This window comes from Ochotona curzoniae, unplaced genomic scaffold (genome assembly GCF_017591425.1).
Source record: "Ochotona curzoniae isolate NIBS_2020 unplaced genomic scaffold, NIBS_Ocur_1.0 contig_3432, whole genome shotgun sequence".
NCBI classification, from domain to species: domain Eukaryota; kingdom Metazoa; phylum Chordata; class Mammalia; order Lagomorpha; family Ochotonidae; genus Ochotona; species Ochotona curzoniae.
Window position 1 is genome coordinate 11,794,140 of NW_024465859.1, and position 16,703 is coordinate 11,810,842.

The 16,703-nt window shown below is 48.9% G+C and overlaps 1 protein-coding gene across 3 annotated transcripts in view; it reads left to right on the top strand.

Moving 5' to 3' along the window:
- The first annotated feature begins 7,855 nt into the window (after positions 1–7,855).
- Positions 7,856–16,703, top strand: part of CAPRIN1 (cell cycle associated protein 1) — a 36,542-nt gene continuing 27,694 nt past the window's right edge. For 2 of the 3 annotated variants that reach the window (XM_040980075.1, XM_040980074.1), the window contains exons 1-2: positions 7,927–8,077; positions 8,651–8,863. In XM_040980075.1, coding sequence (XP_040836009.1) covers positions 8,651–8,863 — 213 coding nt within the window. In that variant the 5' untranslated portion in view covers positions 7,927–8,077. Of the gene's footprint in view, positions 8,078–8,650; positions 8,864–16,703 lie in introns of all 3 variants that reach the window. The other variant, XM_040980073.1, reaches the window with a different exon arrangement.

Below are 16,703 nucleotides of genomic sequence, written 5' to 3' on the forward strand. Positions count from 1 at the left end.
TGTGGCTGTCACAAGCTATTTACAAAAGCAGACAAGAGGCACCACTTGCCGCTGGATGCCTGTTCACAGATGCCTGATTCACATCCCAGAGCATTCAGGACTGTTGCTGTATCACTGCCTAGTCTATCTTGACACACTATGGCCTAGGAGATGGGCTGTCAAGTGGGAATGCCCCTTAGCTCTGTTGATTCATCTAGCCATGCTCCCTCTCCAGAACCTCGTTTCCTTGAACAAAAATAAAAACCTTAATCTAATTGACCATGAGTATTTTGAATTGCTGCTTCTTGGTATTATGCCAAAGAATGGCAAAGGGGTCTTTCCTTGGCACAGTTTATTACAAGTCCTCTTCCATTTACACCTGCACCATGGGAGGTCTCTAAGCCTCTGGTTCCCAGGCGTTAACACGGGTCAGGATTATTTAGGAGGGTTATTGAAAACGACATTATAAGGATTTATTCCAATATCCCACCCTGGACCCTGCGCCATTTCTTCTTCCTCACAGCTCACGGGATTCGTGCCAGTCCAGCCATCCACCAATCAGATGTAACCTGGCATTCCACCTGAGAATCCCACCCCCAATCTCCCAGCCCCTTCCCCAAACCCGCCCACTTGCCAATCATCCCCAGGCATTCACCTGCAGGCACCAATCCCCTGGGGCCTTGACCTCAATCCCTCCCAATCCCCGCCCCCCCCACACCTGGCAGACAAAAAAGGCCCCCAGGTGCGGTTCGCCCCTTTTTTGCTCTCTCTCTTCCTCTCCTTGGTTCCTCTCCCCTGCTCTTCCTCCCTTCCCTCCCCTTCCCCTGTTCCTGCCCCACTCGGTTCTCTCTCTCTCTCTTGCTCTCTCTCTTGCTCTCGCTCTTGCTCTTGCTCTTGCTCTCTCCTTGGTTCCTCTCCCCTGCTCTCCCTCTCCTCCTTCTTACCTCCCTTCCCCCTCCTTCCCCTTCCCCTTTTCCTGCCTCGCTGGAATAAACTTCCTAAGATATGTCGTTGCGTCTGGTGTTTTCAGCTCACGGTAAAGAACCAGGTTGCGAGAATTAGCTGCGGCGTAAAGTATCTTAATATCGTATAACCTAGCACTAGAACTCTTACATTCTTTTAAATAACTAACATTTGGTGCCGTGACCGGTCGGTTTCCCCCGGCACTTGGCCACGTGGCCTTCGGGCCTTTGGCCACTACCGGGACCCGAACCGTGAGAACTGTGATCTGTGTTAACTGTCTTCATCTGCGCCACCGAGACTCGTCAGCAGCCATCAGAATCCGTCTCCATCCGCCCGCTGGTTCGTGAATTCGTCTCCAACGGCCTGTTCCTGATTTTGCCTTCTTCGGCCTGTTCCTGATTTCGCCTGCCGGTTCCAGAATTCTCTACCTCCACGTGGCCGTTCCTGAGTTCATCTAACTGACCGTGCTGGCATCTGCATCCATCCAGCAGCGCCATTGCCCAGACGCGTGCTCCCCGGTACTCCATCTCCACGCGGAGCACACGAGGTATTCCCCATCTTTCCGAATGCCAAGTTGTTGCATGCATACACTGTTGTAGATAGGGTTCCCTTCCTCAGCCCTTGGAGTTTTGGGTTTGGCTTGGCATATTTGTGCTCCTCTGAATAGGTCTGATTTTCCACTTCTGGGAGTTTTTGGGAGACCGGTTCTGTAAACCCCGGCTGAGTGCTGTGTCTCTTAGCCACTGGGCGGAAGTCCCCCGACCACTGGGTCACTCTGGGGGCCCCCCTGTACCTCCGAGTCGGGCCACTGGGCTGTTAACGACTTCGGATACAGGCGGTGTTTGGGGACCTGGCTCGTCCCTTACGTAGGGGGTGACGACCTTCTACGAGAGCCGTCTTTTCCTGACCACTGGGTCGTTTTTACGGACCACTGGGTCCACCTTGGTAAACCCCAGCCGGGTGCCGTGTCTCTTAGCCACTGGGCGGAAGTCCCCCGACCACTGGGTCACTCTGGGGGCCCCCCTGTCCCTCCGAGTCGGGCCACTGGGCTGTTTACGACTTCGGATACAGGCGGTGTTTTGGGGACCTGGCTCGTCCCTTACGTAGGGGGTGACGACCTTCTACGAGAGCCGTCTTTTCCTGACCACTGGGTCGCTTTTATGGACCACTGGGTCCACCGTGGTAATCAGTCCTGAGTTGTAATAATGGGAGCTATTTTTTCATTGCCAGTTCCTCCCAACTCCCCTTTGGGCTGCCTTCTAGCAAATTTAGACACCCTTGAATTGGCTTGTTACCTAAAACTTTAATACGCCTCTGTGTTGTGGATTGGCCCCACTATTCCCTAGCTAACTCCTTCAAGTGGCCAGTTAATGGCATTTTGAATCCGGACATCTTTCGGAACCTAGCTCGTTGCTGCATGCATTCGGAAAAATCGGCGGAAGTCTCATTCCCTCTTCACTCTCGGCTTTCTGTCTGTCTTTTCCGTAGTTTTCTAGCTATGAAGTAGGAAACCCCAGTGCCCTCTTCCAGGGCCCTGGTGCCACGTGCAACCGCCATCTTATCCTCCATGTGCAGTCGACCCCCACCCTCTCTGTCCGCCATCTTGCCTTTTCTCTCCCTGCCATCCCCCACTGTTTGAAGGTCTCCATTTGCTCCCCACTGGGAAGCAAAGATTTCCTGTTTAGAACTTTTCTGTTTTAGCCCTTAGCCTAACTTGCTCTCCCAGTTTCTTTTGTCTTGACCACATCCAAACACCCTAAGGGCCTACATTTCTGTAGCTTTCCCTCCCACCCCTTAGCTGAGAGGGGTGGAGTAAGAGATAAGTGATTTAGCCTTTCTTTTAAAAAAAAAAAGGAAAAGAAAAAATGCAACTTGTTCTGTAACTTAATGTAATGTGAAGTAAATAGATGCTTACGTTTGTTTCTAGGTTCCAATAGATACTATTGCATCCATTGCAGATAGAGCTAAAGTTAAACAGTAAGCTACAGGTTCCAACTGAAAGCATCTTTAATTTGGGTTACTGAAAGCAAGATATAATTCTAAATAACTGGTAACTTTAAGCTGGTAACTTTAAAGCATTTTGAAACTTTAAACTTGTTTTTCAAAGGCTGTTACGAAAGCTGTTTTGTTTTATAATCTGTGTTAACTGATATGCATGTACATGTTTATGTGGCAAGCTATGTAGTCTATTTAATTAACATAGATGAAAGTGTTCATAGATGAAAATTGCTAAGTTAAATCTCTTCATTTTGTAAATAATTCCTTGAGATTAGGGCCACAGAGAAATCCTCCAACTTCTTAGAATGCTTGAGGAATGACTGAGTATATTCCATTAGATCCTATACAGAAAAGAATAGGTGCTGTATAGATGCTAGATTCTTAACTACCCTGGACGTTAGGACAGAACTTTAGAAACTTACAAATGGGACCTGAACATACCCTGATATCCTCTTAAAGGGGTCACTATGGTCTTACCTTAAAGACCAGGAGGGGATCCCATGGCAGAGCAGGATGAGAGAGGTGTGTGCTCCTGGTTCCAGTGAGACCCCCGGAGGCCTCCCAAGTGCTCTTCGTTGCAGAAGCAATGGACACTTCGCCAGGAATCATCAGAAAGGACACCCAGGGCCGTGTCCCAGCTACCAAGGAGGTCACTGGAGATGTGACTGCCCCTGAAGGCCAAGTACTTCAGGTCAGTCATTTCCCATTGGATCTCCCACATGGGACAGGAAGCAGCCCAAGAACCTGCACAGGCTCAAGGCCATCCACGGACTTTGGTGACACCACGGAACAGCACCCAAGAGCCCCGGGTGGTTCTCACAGTGGAAGGGAAAACTGTAAGTTTCCATCTGGACACTGCCTTCTCTATCCTAGCTAGCTTTGGCTTCTTCCCTCTTACAGTGACCATCAGGGTCTCTCAGGAGCCCCGAATTGGCTTAGGTGACAGAGTAATCTAGAAGCTCAGAAAAGAAGCCATTTTGAGGGAAAAGTTAGTTAACCTGTAACTGTTCAGCCTGCATCAATGACCAGGCTCCTGATAGACATGCTTGCCATCTCGCTCTTCAGTTTTACTAGACTTCACTGAGGTAGGATCCCTGAACTGTCATAAGGTAGACTTCATGTCCTCCTTATTTGCCGAGTTATTTTGGATTTCTCAGCTCATCTACTTAAGATTCTTATGTTCCTCAATTGCCAGTACGTGCTTGTTAACCTGCAAGTTAGTAGATTGCTTGCCTCTGCCTTAAAGTGTATAAAGTTCTGTAAAATCTTGTTGGAATACTAAATAGTTAACATCTTGTGCCATCTACAATGTGATGAGTAGATCTTGTACCAGAATGTTTTAAGTGCTGTGCTTTATGTTCTAGGCTAGATGTCTTCTTGAAACTCTTAGGGCTTACAACGATTGGTAAAGTATAATTGTTTTGAAAAATCAAGCACTTGCCCATTCCCTAGCTAGATGCAAAACTACTATAGCATTTCCAAATGGAAGTTGGCTTGCATTTACCTGTATGTTCTGATGCCACATACTAATCCTTTCATTGTTTCAGATAACAATTTTATACAACCGAAAAGGTTTCATGTGTTCCATTGCATTCATTGGGTATGTTTCAAAATTTGGGATGTGAAATAGTTAAGTTAAACCTAATATAAATCTAGTCCATTGTTTTAATCTAATGTAATGTTTACTCTGACAAAGGTTGAAACCTGACAATTCTTTTATATCTAAGCTTGAAAGCCCAAGTATTCCAACTGGGTTTCTAACTGAACTCATGACCTGCTAAGTTGGGAAAGATTATAATTCTAATATGTTTTGTTATCTAGACCAAGAAAGAGAAGCCTTCAAGTGCCAGGCAGTAGTACTTCAGACATCTGATGACTTCTACCTTCTACCAGGAACCTCTAGAACCCCCCTACTGCTACAGTTCCTCAACGCCCCCTTTCAGCTCGAAGAAGCTAGAGCGGTCGTCGTCCCGTTATCCCTGTTCACTCCTGTTTGGCAATGTGAGGAGTTAGATAGTATGATAGGCAGTCAGGGTCTCTGGTTCCTGGTGAAGCTACTTTGTCTGCATTGACCGTTCAGGAGTAATGAAGAATCCAGTATAACAAGGCCTGGCTAACAGAAAATGAACTCAAGCCAGCTTTTCCAAGGGACTCTTAATAACCCTTCCCTCCATTCCCATCCACTGAAATGTAAAAATTCTTTTCTAATCAAACCATTAACAAGTTTCTTTTGCAGGACTAGAAGCATCCCTCCATCTCCTATTCCCACCAGGCTGCAACCACTGCCAAGAGAAAACAGCTCCTAGAAGCCATAGAGAACAATGCCCCTCTTCCTTTATATATAACAAAAGGGAGGAATATAAGGATTTATTCCAATATCCCACCCTGGACCCTGCGCCATTTCTTCTTCCTCACAGCTCACGGGATTCGCGCCAGTCCAGCCATCCACCAATCAGATGTAACCTGGCATTCCACCTGAGAATCCCACCCCCAATCTCCCAGCCCCTTCCCCAAACCCGCCCACTTGCCAATCATCCCCAGGCATTCACCTGCAGGCACCAATCCCCTGGGGCCTTGACCTCAATCCCTCCCAATCCCCGCCCCCCCACACCTGGCAGACAAAAAAGGCCCCCAGGTGCGGTTCGCCCCTTTTTGCTCTCTCTCTTCCTCTCCTTGGTTCCTCTCCCCTGCTCTTCCTCCCTTCCCTCCCCTTCCCCTGTTCCTGCCCCACTCGGTTCTCTCTCTCTCTCTCTTGCTCTCTCTTGCTCTCTCTCTTGCTCTTGCTCTTGCTCTTGCTCTCTCCTTGGTTCCTCTCCCCTGCTCTCCCTCTCCTCCTTCTTACCTCCCTTCCCCCTCCTTCCCCTTCCCCTTTTCCTGCCTCGCTGGAATAAACTTCCTAAGATATGTCGTTGCGTCTGGTGTTTTCAGCTCACGGTAAAGAACCAGGTTGCGAGAATTAGCTGCGGCGTAAAGTATCTTAATATCGTATAACCTAAAACTAGAACTCTTACATTCTTTTAAATAACTAACAGACATGACCTCCATTTCAGAGGTTGCATCTACAGCTCTGGGTAGGCTGCACTTACCGAAAGACATCACTTCTGAGCAAGAGAGCGGTGACGAGCTCCGATGTCTACACCAACCTGCAGATCTTGTTAAAAAGCAGGTTAAGTCAGCAGGTCTGGGTTGGGCTGAAAGCAAGAGTAGCAAGGAGCCAAGGATTATAATCTTAACGTTCTAGCCTCTAGGTCTATAGTTGTTCATCAAAGTGCCAAAAATAGTTTAGGTGCTTACATCTTGAATAACCTCAGGCCAACTTCAATTTCCCCTCCCACCTAACATACAAGCTGGTGAGCAAATCCAGTTGATTCTACCATGACAAGGTGTAAGGAATGTAACCTCACATCACCACCTGCTCTATTACACCCTGCCCTTCCTATCTCATGTGGGCTGTGGGCTATTTCAATACATTCCTAACTGGCCTCCTAGCTTCTGCTCTTGCTCCACTCTCACTTTCTTCTCTGAAACACACATACTGTAAATTCTTCAAACAGCAGCAGGGGTGATGGCAAACACTGTTTGACCAAGATGCCCTTCTGAAGTTATGCCTCCCCATTCCACGCAAGCTTGCCTAAGTTTCTAGGGGCCTGTCAGATCCTAAGACTGTCTCCCTTTAGCTCCTTCACCTGTCCTTGCAGTTGAACCCACCACACCCGATCTCACAGCCTGGCCTACCCGAATTCTTCCTCTAATGTTAACTGCGTGGCCTTCTTCCTCACTTCCTTCAGTGTTGCCTCAGATCACTCCAGTAGGTTTTTACCTTTTTTTTTTTTGAAACTTTTCTTTCTCCACCACTAGTGTATTTAACATGTATGCACTTGTTTCCCTTACTTAGAATCAGGTTCCATTCAGGTATCTACACTTACTATGCTGAGGACTTTATAGTTTCTAGCATGCAGAAAGATGCTCCATGAATATTTGCGGGGATAACACCCTGTAGCCAAGGGGAGTAGCCTGGGGCCGGAGGCCCTCTCGGGAGGCACTGTTGCCAGCCAGTGAAGACTCCTGTACTTCTCTGGGAACCATGGGGTCTCTTACAATTATTTTTCTACATCCTCTTCTCATGGAACGTAAGTTATATGTGAGTTATTTAAGAGCTGTCCTACAACCCCATGTTGCTGAATTCGTTAGAACTCAGTTTTCTTATTTTCTTTTGCTCACTGTCCACACCTATCCATCCCACCTCAAAGCTGAGGGAGAAATTTCTAAAATTTCATTTAAATTTTAAAAAAGTTTTAAGTAAATCTAAGAAAAAAAAAAGAAGGGGGAAGTCAAATAATTCCCAATACTCGTGCCTACTGGGTACATTTCACCCCATCGTGGCTCAAAATCATGTTTAAGGTGAGCAAGGAGTCTCCAGACTCAAAACGTCATGGGTCAAGCCCACTCTGGGGCCGTTCCACAGGGAACTCCTAGGTTACCGGACCATTGTGGAGAAGCGTTGAGTGGGTCTTTCTTGAAGAATAAAACGAAAACAGAACCTCTCGAGGGGTGGGGGTTTGCTTGCTCTGCGCTGAGGAGGACTTCTAAAAGCTTGAATTGCACCACCCACCCCAAGCTTGCAGAAACCTTTGCTCCCCCCAGCCCCCACCCCCACCAAATAAGGGCTCTTCCTAGGGCAGTCGCCAGCTCCCGAGCCAGCTGCTTGACACCTATTGTCCCCGTTTGGACGCCGAGCGACTTTGCCTGAAGGACCCTAGCTCCCATTTCGCTCCAAAATTCAAAAGCACCGCTGCCAACCGCCTCCTAGGGCCGTCGTGACACGAGAGCAGGTGTCGCCCCCCGCCAGCGCAGGGGCTTGGGCCCGGAGGCGATGCGGGCCGGCTGGCCCCGCCGGGCAGGCGTTCGCGCCGGGCAGCCCCGCTCGCACGTCGCCCGCCCCCCGCGCCCTAGAGGGCCGGCTAAGTCCCTCCCGCTGCCGGCTCTCGCCTCACTAGGAGCGGCTGTCGGTGCGGCGGGCACAGGGCACAGCGGCCTTGCGCCCACGGAACGCGCGACATTGCCCGGAACACACCGCCACCCCTTTGCCCCCCTTAGCGGCCCACTCGAGATCTCCAGCGGCCTCCACGCGCGCACGGTGAGCGCCAGCCCGGACCGAGGAGGCGCCGAAGGGGAAAAGAGGGCCGCCGCGCCGAGTGTGTCCTTTTACCTCCGGATCGCGCCAGTCCTCCCCACCCCCCCCGCCCCCCGCCATTTCCAGTGCCCTTCTCCACCCTCCCGCGCCCTGACCTCTCTCCCCTTCCCGCCCCCACCCCACTCCGCTCCCGTTCTCCGAGCGCGCCCCGCCCGACGCGGACCGTTGCCCCGGCCGTTGGCGGCAGGCGCGGCGAGGCCCCGCCCCCGGCGCGAGCCTCGGGGCCCCGGGGCGGGTGGGCCGAGCGGCGGCGGGCGCGGGGGAGGGGCGGCACGCCGGCGGCCCGCGCACGCGCACGCGCGCCGTCGCCCTCCCCGCGCGGCCGAGCGCGCGCCTGCGCGGCCCCCCTCGCGCCCGCCCCCTCCCCGGCGCCGACCCGCTCCCGCCGGCTGCGCGTTTTGTCCCGCGTCTCGCCCCGTCCGTCTTCTGACTCGCCGCTGTTGTCCTTCCTCTCTCGCTTTTTCTTCTCTCTCTTCTTTCCCCCGCCTTCCACGCCTCGCCGCGCGGTCTCTCAAGATGCCCTCGGCTACCAGCCACAGCGGAAGCGGCAGCAAGTCGTCGGGACCCCCGCCGCCGCCGTCGGGTTCCTCCGGGAGTGAGGCGGGGGCCGCGGCCACGGCGCCGGCTGCTCAGCACCCTGCCACCGGCACCGGCGCCGTCCAGACCGAGGCCATGAAGCAGATTCTCGGGGTGATCGACAAGAAACTTCGGAACCTGGAGAAGAAAAAGGTGCCAGGCCCCCGGAGGGAGCGGGTGGACGCGCTGCGGCCGGACTGTGCGCCCCTGGCCCCGTCCCCGCGGCCGGCGGGGGCTCCCGGGGAGGAGGTGCTGGCCACCGGCCGGCCGCGGCGCTGCCCTGGGTGCGGGTGGGGGCAGCGCGGGGCAGGGCTGGGGGCGCAGGGCCGGGGGCTGGGCTGGGGGCGCAGGGCCCGGGGTTAGGGGCGCAGGGCCCGGGGCTAGGGGCGCAGGGCCCGGGGCTGGGCTGGGGGCGCAGGGCCCGGGGTTAGGGGCGCAGGGCCCGGGGCTAGGGGCGCAGGGCCGGGGGCTGGGCTGGGGGCGCAGGGCCCGGGGTTAGGGGCGCAGGGCCCGGCGCTGGGCTGGGGGTGCAGGGCCCGGGGTTAGGGGCGCAGGGCCCGGGGCTGGGCTGGGGGCGCAGGGCCCGGGGTTAGCGGCGCAGGGCCCGGGGCTGGGCTGGGGGAGCAGGGGCGCAGGGCCCGGGGCTGGGCTGGGGGAGCAGGGCCCGGGGCTGGGCTGGGGGCGCAGGGGCGAAGGGCCCGGGGCTGGGCTGGGGGCGCAGGGCCCGGGGTCCGTGTGTGCGAGGCCTGCCCCTCCGCGGCCGAGCAGCGTCTTTGGAACCCCCGGACCTCCGGCCGGCCCGTTTGGGGCTACCCCCCTCGGCCCCAGCCCACGGCCTTCTTGCGTTTCCCTCTTTGTTTCAATTGTCCGGCTGTGCCCCCCGCCCTCGGGCCTCGCTCACGGCCTCACTGTGGGGTGACTTTCTGCGGAGACTCGTTTTTTTCCTCCTCCCTGCCCCGGGGGATCTGAAGCGGGCCAGGGCCCCGCGACGCCGCCTGGCTGGGGGCTGGGTGCAGGTCGGGCTCCGGGCACATGGAGAGCGCGGCTAACATGGCGGCTGCGGGAGAGGGGAGCTTGCAGGAGCTGCATTGTGAGCACAAAGCGAAAGCGGAGGGGAGGGCGGGGAGCCGCGGCCGGGCCTCCCGCACCCCTCCGAGAACATCCTGGAGCCACACCCACGGCCTTTTCGGATTCCACGAGAAGCCCGCGAGCCCACGCCGGGAGGTGTAGCGGTCAGCCTTTTGTTCCAGGCACCGACCATGGGAAGGGGCTCGACAGGGGGCCGGGCGAGCCCCCCTGAGTCAGGTTAGAGGTGAGAGGAGAAAAGACCGAGTAATTCCTAGGTGGATGTCAGGGCCACTGCCTTTACCTTAAAGCAAAGCCCAACTTGTCCGTCTGCAGTACCACATGCTGTGTATCGAGGGCATTTACAATTGTTTGTTTAGCTGATCACCTCACAGTGCCAAGGTGGCAACGGGCAACATTTTGGGCTTTGGTCTTAGGCTTTAAATGGCCATGGTTGCTTAGTTACTGATTTGTTTTACCCTTTTGGGAGGGTTTACAACATTTAGATTTGATATTTCTGGCTTAATTCCTCGAATAGTGAAGGCTGGAAATTTCAAGGATTTTTTTAAATCAAGAAAGGCAACACTAGTTGTTTTTTCCCGTCAATCCTTTATTTTGATAATTGTGCTTTATTGTATGTGAATAGCATAATAGATTTACCTGTATGAACAAAATCAACAGTATTTTGAGTGTAATGTAGTAATGTAGCTTCTAGCACATTGAAGCATGTCCAAGGCCTGAGAGCTGCCAGTGGGGTTTAGCTCTTGGTACTCTATTTTGACATCCACTTTGCTGTCAGCACTCCTGTCAGTCTGGCTGAGGTTGACTGCCTTCATTTTCAGAATTTCTTGGAAATCTCTTTCGGATTAGAAATCAGACTATAAATGTTAATCACATTTTTCAGTTTGGTAATTTATATTAATGGTTGAAGAAATAACTCTTCAAAGGTACTAAAATGAGGCATTGGTACATTCTGGTGTTTAAGTACCTCTGAAAATTAGGAACCTGGTTTATAGTGCCTTGAGGCGGGTCGGGCACGTGCTCGACGTGTGTACCAGTGGTGTTCCCTGCATGGTGGTGTGGAGATTTAACCAACTGAGCAAAATAATACTTTCCATCTTCTGCCTTTTTTAGAGTTCTGGGTACTAGACGGCGGAAAAGTCAAGTTACACAGTGAGGGAGGCTTCTTCTTTAGCCAAAGCTTGAGTGAGGGCCTGTTAACTAAGTAGCCAAGTTGGCCTTACTCAAGCTATAACTTATTAAAGTAAGACTGTATTTTATTTTCTTGTGAAACTCACCCACCCGTTTGGATTATCCTTTACACAAATTTGGGTTTTAGTGAAATTTTTTTTTTTTTAATCAGCAGCTGCAGTCCAGGGAAACGGTCTTTTGTTTTTCAATTGGAAGAACAGAGGTTATTGGGAGAGGGTGAGATTTTCCATCTGCTGGTTCACTCCCCAAATGCCTGCAACAGTCAGCTGAGCCAGTCCAAAGCCAGGAGCTCTTCTGGGTCTCCACCAGGGTGCAGGTCCCAAGGGCTATCTCCTCCACTGCTTTCCCGGAACACAGTTAGGGAGCTGGCTGGGAAGTAGAGCAGCCAGGACACTAAGTAGCACCCAGTGGGATCCAGGCTTGCAGAGGATTAGCCAACTCAGTCAAGGCATTGGCCCCTGGTTTTTAACTATTGTTAAGGTTGACTGAGATTCATGTTCAATAGGGGTTTTTCTGATACATCTGAAATTACTTTGCTGTTGAATAGAATAGCAATAGATTTTGTTTTGAATTCCTCTTTAGCAACTACTCTTTACAACTTCACATTTTATTTATCTATTAACCCGTTTAGTAACTTACATTTGACTTGTGTTTCAATCTTGATCTATTATTGGAACTTTGTGGACTGAAATATCTCCTCTCAATGGATTCTTGCATCTTGATAAAGATTGCCAAAGGATATATAGTGTGTCTTCAAGGCATGGGGCACTATAACTATTTCATTTTAAAAAACAAAGTTATTTGTTTGAGAATGTGCTGAGTGTTAATGAAATATGATTCTGTTATGTCATGCAACTAAATGGCTTGGTGGTTTTTGAAATTGGGGTGTTAGGACTGCATGAACATGTGGCAGAGAATATAGCTGGATGAAAAGATTCAAGTTTAAAACTGCCACTTTAGAAACCTTAAGTGATTAAAGTTCATGTAATACTGAAGTGAGTGGTTTACTGCTTAGATTTCTTCATCAGTAGGTTCTGTATTGGGCTCTAGGCTATGTTAAATATTTTGAAGCCAGGTCTTTCAGCTGAAGAAGAGAGCTCATGTGATATTCTAAGTCACCAGTTTAATATATAGAGAATGTCTTCATACATTCCATTTAAGTTCTACTCCTTAGGTTGCAGTGGATTTAAACTGGTCTTTAGGAGGTGCAAGATAAAATGTGGCTTGGTTAAAAAAAAAATTGGTAACAAATATGTGAGCTAAAACTGATAGTCAAAATTGTAGTGTTAAGCAAAGTTGTGTTTTTTTTTATATTAGTCCAGACTGTTTGCACTTGCCTCTTATTGCAGTAATAATTTTAGAGAGAGGCTATTGTGAGTGTGACATTTTCTTGTAGAGTATTTCATTGTCCTACTTAGAATTTTCAGTGTAAATGTTTTGAAATAAGCGTTTTAAACTAATTTTTAAGTACAAAACATCCAAAGTGCTTTGTAACGTTAGGATCTGTGATGTGTTCGCTTTTCCCTGGGCTGCCAGAAATATTCCTCTGCAATGCAGAGAGCAGGAGGGCTTACTTTACTTTGTTTTGCATTCCCCTCGTCACATTAAAAAAGCAGTAGTGCTTAAACTCTTTCCCTCTGCGTGTATGTAAGGGATATCGGGAAGGTATTTAAAAGGAGACTAAAAAGCTGGGAGTTCCTATATTGGGTGCCTTTTCCTAAGTCAGTAGCATCCCAGTGTTTATGAGAATGAATTATTTCAGTCTGTTTTTTCCTAGGGTACTTCCCATGAGGTACATATTTGAATGAAAATACATTTTGTGTAAAACAATTTGTGGTAATTTTTGTGATTCCTAATTTTATGTTTGCAGCTAAGTGAAAGATGAGTGCTGTCTGTTTCATTGCTTTTATTATTTTTTTTTTTTAATTTTTATTGGAAAGGCAGATATACAGAGAGAAGGAGAGACAGAGATCCTCCCCAAGTGGGCTCAGTGACTGGAGCTGAGCCGATCCGGAGCCAGGAGCCTCTTCCGGGTCTCTCATGGGGGCTCAGGGTCCCAAGGCTTTGGGCCATCCTTGGCTGCTTTCCCAGGCCACTAGCAGGGAACTGGATGGGAAGTGGGGCAATTGACACACAAACTGGGACAAAAACCATAGGGAATCCCAGCGGAGGCAAGGCAAAGGACTTCAGCCACTAGGCTACCGCGCCAGAACCAATACTATTTGTTTTTTTAAAAAGGTATTAGTTTGCATTAGGCTAAATGTACAGCAACTTTTGTCTGCTGGTCTTAATTTTATTACTATGCTGTTAAAGAGCCTAAGCTGGTTTTTTTAGGAGTTTTAAGACACCTTAAAATTCGTCTCAATTCATTTTACAGAATAGAAGCTTGAGTTGTTTATATAAAGTGGCCTGGGTTGTAATGGGTGATATCCGAAGTCTCTTGTAATGTTTTATGGGGGTGATTAGGATTTGTAGTGACTACGATGTAAGTGTACTTTTTTTGTGCTTCATTATTTAGAAATAAGTAAAGCTTTTTGCTTCTTAGCTTTTATTTTGTTAATAGTCCTTACTTTTCATTAATGTGTTTTAATAAGCTAACTGCAGAAAAGAGAAGTTTTTCCTTTCTTTATTGTCACACCTTTTTATTAATATGTTAAATGCTATGTTTGAAGATTGTTAATGGAGTCCTGAGGAAAATATTCAGGTGAAGGCCTAGTGTATCAGGTGTTATTGGAACATAAACTTGTATTAAATTCCCAAGTTTTTTTTTACCTTAGGTAAGCCCTCAGTGCATATTTGCTGGCCTCAAGTAAATCTTTTCATGTTGTTAACCAGAAACATTCAGAAACGGTTTTGTCTGGGAGAAGTAAGTGTGATAACTTTGCCAGCTAATTCTGTTGATTGATTGATTTGATTGGTTGGTTGATTGGAACATCAGATAAGCAGAGAGGAAGATTTTACATCCCCTGATTCATTCCCCACATGGCTGCAACAGCTGGAGCTGAGCCAATCTGAAGCCAGGAGACAGGACCCTCTTCCAGGTCTCCCATGGGGGTGCAGGGTTCCAAGGCTTTGGGCCGTCCTTGACTGCTTTCCTAGGCCACAAGCAGGGAGCTTGATGGGAAGCGGGGCTGCTGGATACGAACTGGTGCCCATATGGGATCCCGGTGCATGCAAGGCAAGGACTTTAACCACTAAGCTACCGTGCTGTGCCTCCAGCTAAATTCTTCTATTCTAAGAAGTGTCTAAATTTTTTTCCCAGTAATTGATTCCTTTTTTTCGGGGAAATGATATGTATTCAGTTGAGAAGAGTAAAAAAAAGAGAAACCTAAGAGAAATTGAGGTGAAATTAGCACTGTAAATTGCTTTAATTCAGTCCATATTCCTATTTCTAGGGCTTAATTGGATAGAATGTGAGTACAGAAGCATTGGTGAAGGAGGCTTTCCTGGGCAGAATACAAAATTTCTGCTTCCTAAGGACAGGGGAAAGGGGCCTTGTTGACCTTTTTTAGACTAAGTCTTTGGTTTTCTTCTTGTGTGCTTTTCTAAATAGATGGTAAACTTCTTGAAGACACGGATGAGTAGTTCCACTGTGCACGGTGCCTCTCAGTGCATGGAATATGCTAAATAAGTATATTTGCTAGGTTGATGAAATCATGTCAGATACATCTCAATAAAACCCTTGCAGTTGGCAAATCTGTTCTAACGGGTTAATCCATGAGGGGGAAATACCCCTGAATGGAGCTATTTATTTATCAGGTTTTTATTTAACAAAAATTTGATTAAAAAAAAGATTTATTTATCTATTGGAAAGTCAGATTTATAGAGAGGAGAGACAGAAGGAGCTTCATCTGCTGGTTCACTCCCCAAGTAGCCTCAGTGGCCGGAGTTGAGCCTATCCAGAGCAGGAGCCTGGAGCCTGCTTCAGGTCTTTCATGCAGGTGGCAGGGTCCCAAGGCTTTGGGCTGTCCTCCACGGCGTTCCCAGGCCACCAGCGGGGAGCTGAAAGGGGAGTAGAGTAGCCAGGACATGAACCAGTGCATGGAAGGTGAGGATGTTAGCCACTAGGCTATGGTGCTGGGCCCCCAAATAGGATTTTGCCTCTGAGTTTTATTTTTGTTTCTTGGTAGGTAGACTTGATGACTTTGCAAGTAGAATATTATTGTAGAGTCTTGAGTAGTGTGAACAAGGTTATTGAATAGTCTTAACAGGATATAGGTAATTTTTGGTTTTAGTACCATTGTAAACTGTTAGACACTCCATTGCATTCCCTTCAATACTGGTTATTCAAACATGTAACTGAAATATGCTTTAATAAAATAATTCTGGTCTTTATTTTGAATTACACTGAACTGAGTGTTTTATGGGTTCATTCTACAAAGTAGCTTGGAAAGCAACTAGCAATCTAAAAGACAACTTATAAAATTATCAGGTAATTTTTTTTGGCAGTGCGTGGGATTTTAGGCTTTTAGAGTTCTTCTGTTTGTTTCACTTCAGAGGCAGCAAAGCCAAGCCTGGAGCCAGGCGCCTCTCTCCTGCTGTTGGCGGCAAGGGGTACAGGGGCCCAAGACTGGGTCATCTCATATTACTTTCCTAGATTGTTGGCAGAAAGCTGTAACTGAAGTGGAGCAGTGAGGGACTTGAATCTGCAGGCCCATGAAGGGTATTGGTGTATGGCGCCAGCCCCAGGTTTTGGACTTGTTAAAAATGTGATTTTAAAGTAGATGATAGAACTCTTAACATTTTTTTCCTCTTTCTTGCTAGGGTCAACTGCATTTTACCTTGAAATTACAACCACAGACAGGGAAGATTGATTTTTGTAGGACTTTTTTTTATCTTTCCAGCATGGACAAAGTCTTGTTAATTCAAACCCTTTACTTACTTGAACATTACCTTATAATGAAACCCTAGATAACACCTGATTTGGTGGTTTTCTTTTCTTGGTGGTTCAGAAGTCCAGCATTTCTTTATAAGATAAATTAGAAGGCAGAGAGCGAGAGAGGAGTGCAGGAGTGCCTCACTGCTGGTTAGCTTCCTTCCGTGTGGATGAAAGGCGGAAATGGCACGCTGAAGCCAGCAGGGTCCGCAGCTCCTCAGTCCCCATGTGGGTGGCAGGGTCCAGGAGGACTCCATGGTAATTGGGAGCTGAATCTGAAGTGGGGTGCTGATGTCACAGGGGGTGGCGTAATCCAGCGGAGCGGAGCCCTTACATGTTTTGTTTTCTGGAAAAACTGATTACATGAGCCTGCTTGCAGTATGTTAAGATGACTGTTGGTGGATGGTCTGAGTGAAATGTTTTAAGAGTAAAAGAAACTTTGCTAATTAACTTGCTTTCTCTGAGTTTTACTAGCTGTTCCTTATCAAATTAGTGGAGGGGGTGAACAGAAGTCAGATATTCACTGTTAAGAAGTCTGAACTGGGCCTAGCACCTTAGCCTAGTGGCTAAAATCCTTGCCTTGCATGTGCTGGGATCCCATATGGGCACCAGTTCTAATCCCGGCAGCCCTGCTTCCCATCCAGCTCCCTGCTTGTGGCCTGGGAAAGCAGTTGAGAATGACCCAAAGCCTTGGGACCTTGCACCCCTGTGTGGGAGATCTGGAAGAAGCTCTGGGCTCCCAGCTTTGGATCAGCTCAGCTCCAGCTGTTGCAGTCACTTCGGGAATGAATCAGGGGATGGAAGATCTAAGTGTTGTCCAGTTTTAGAGATCTTCATTGA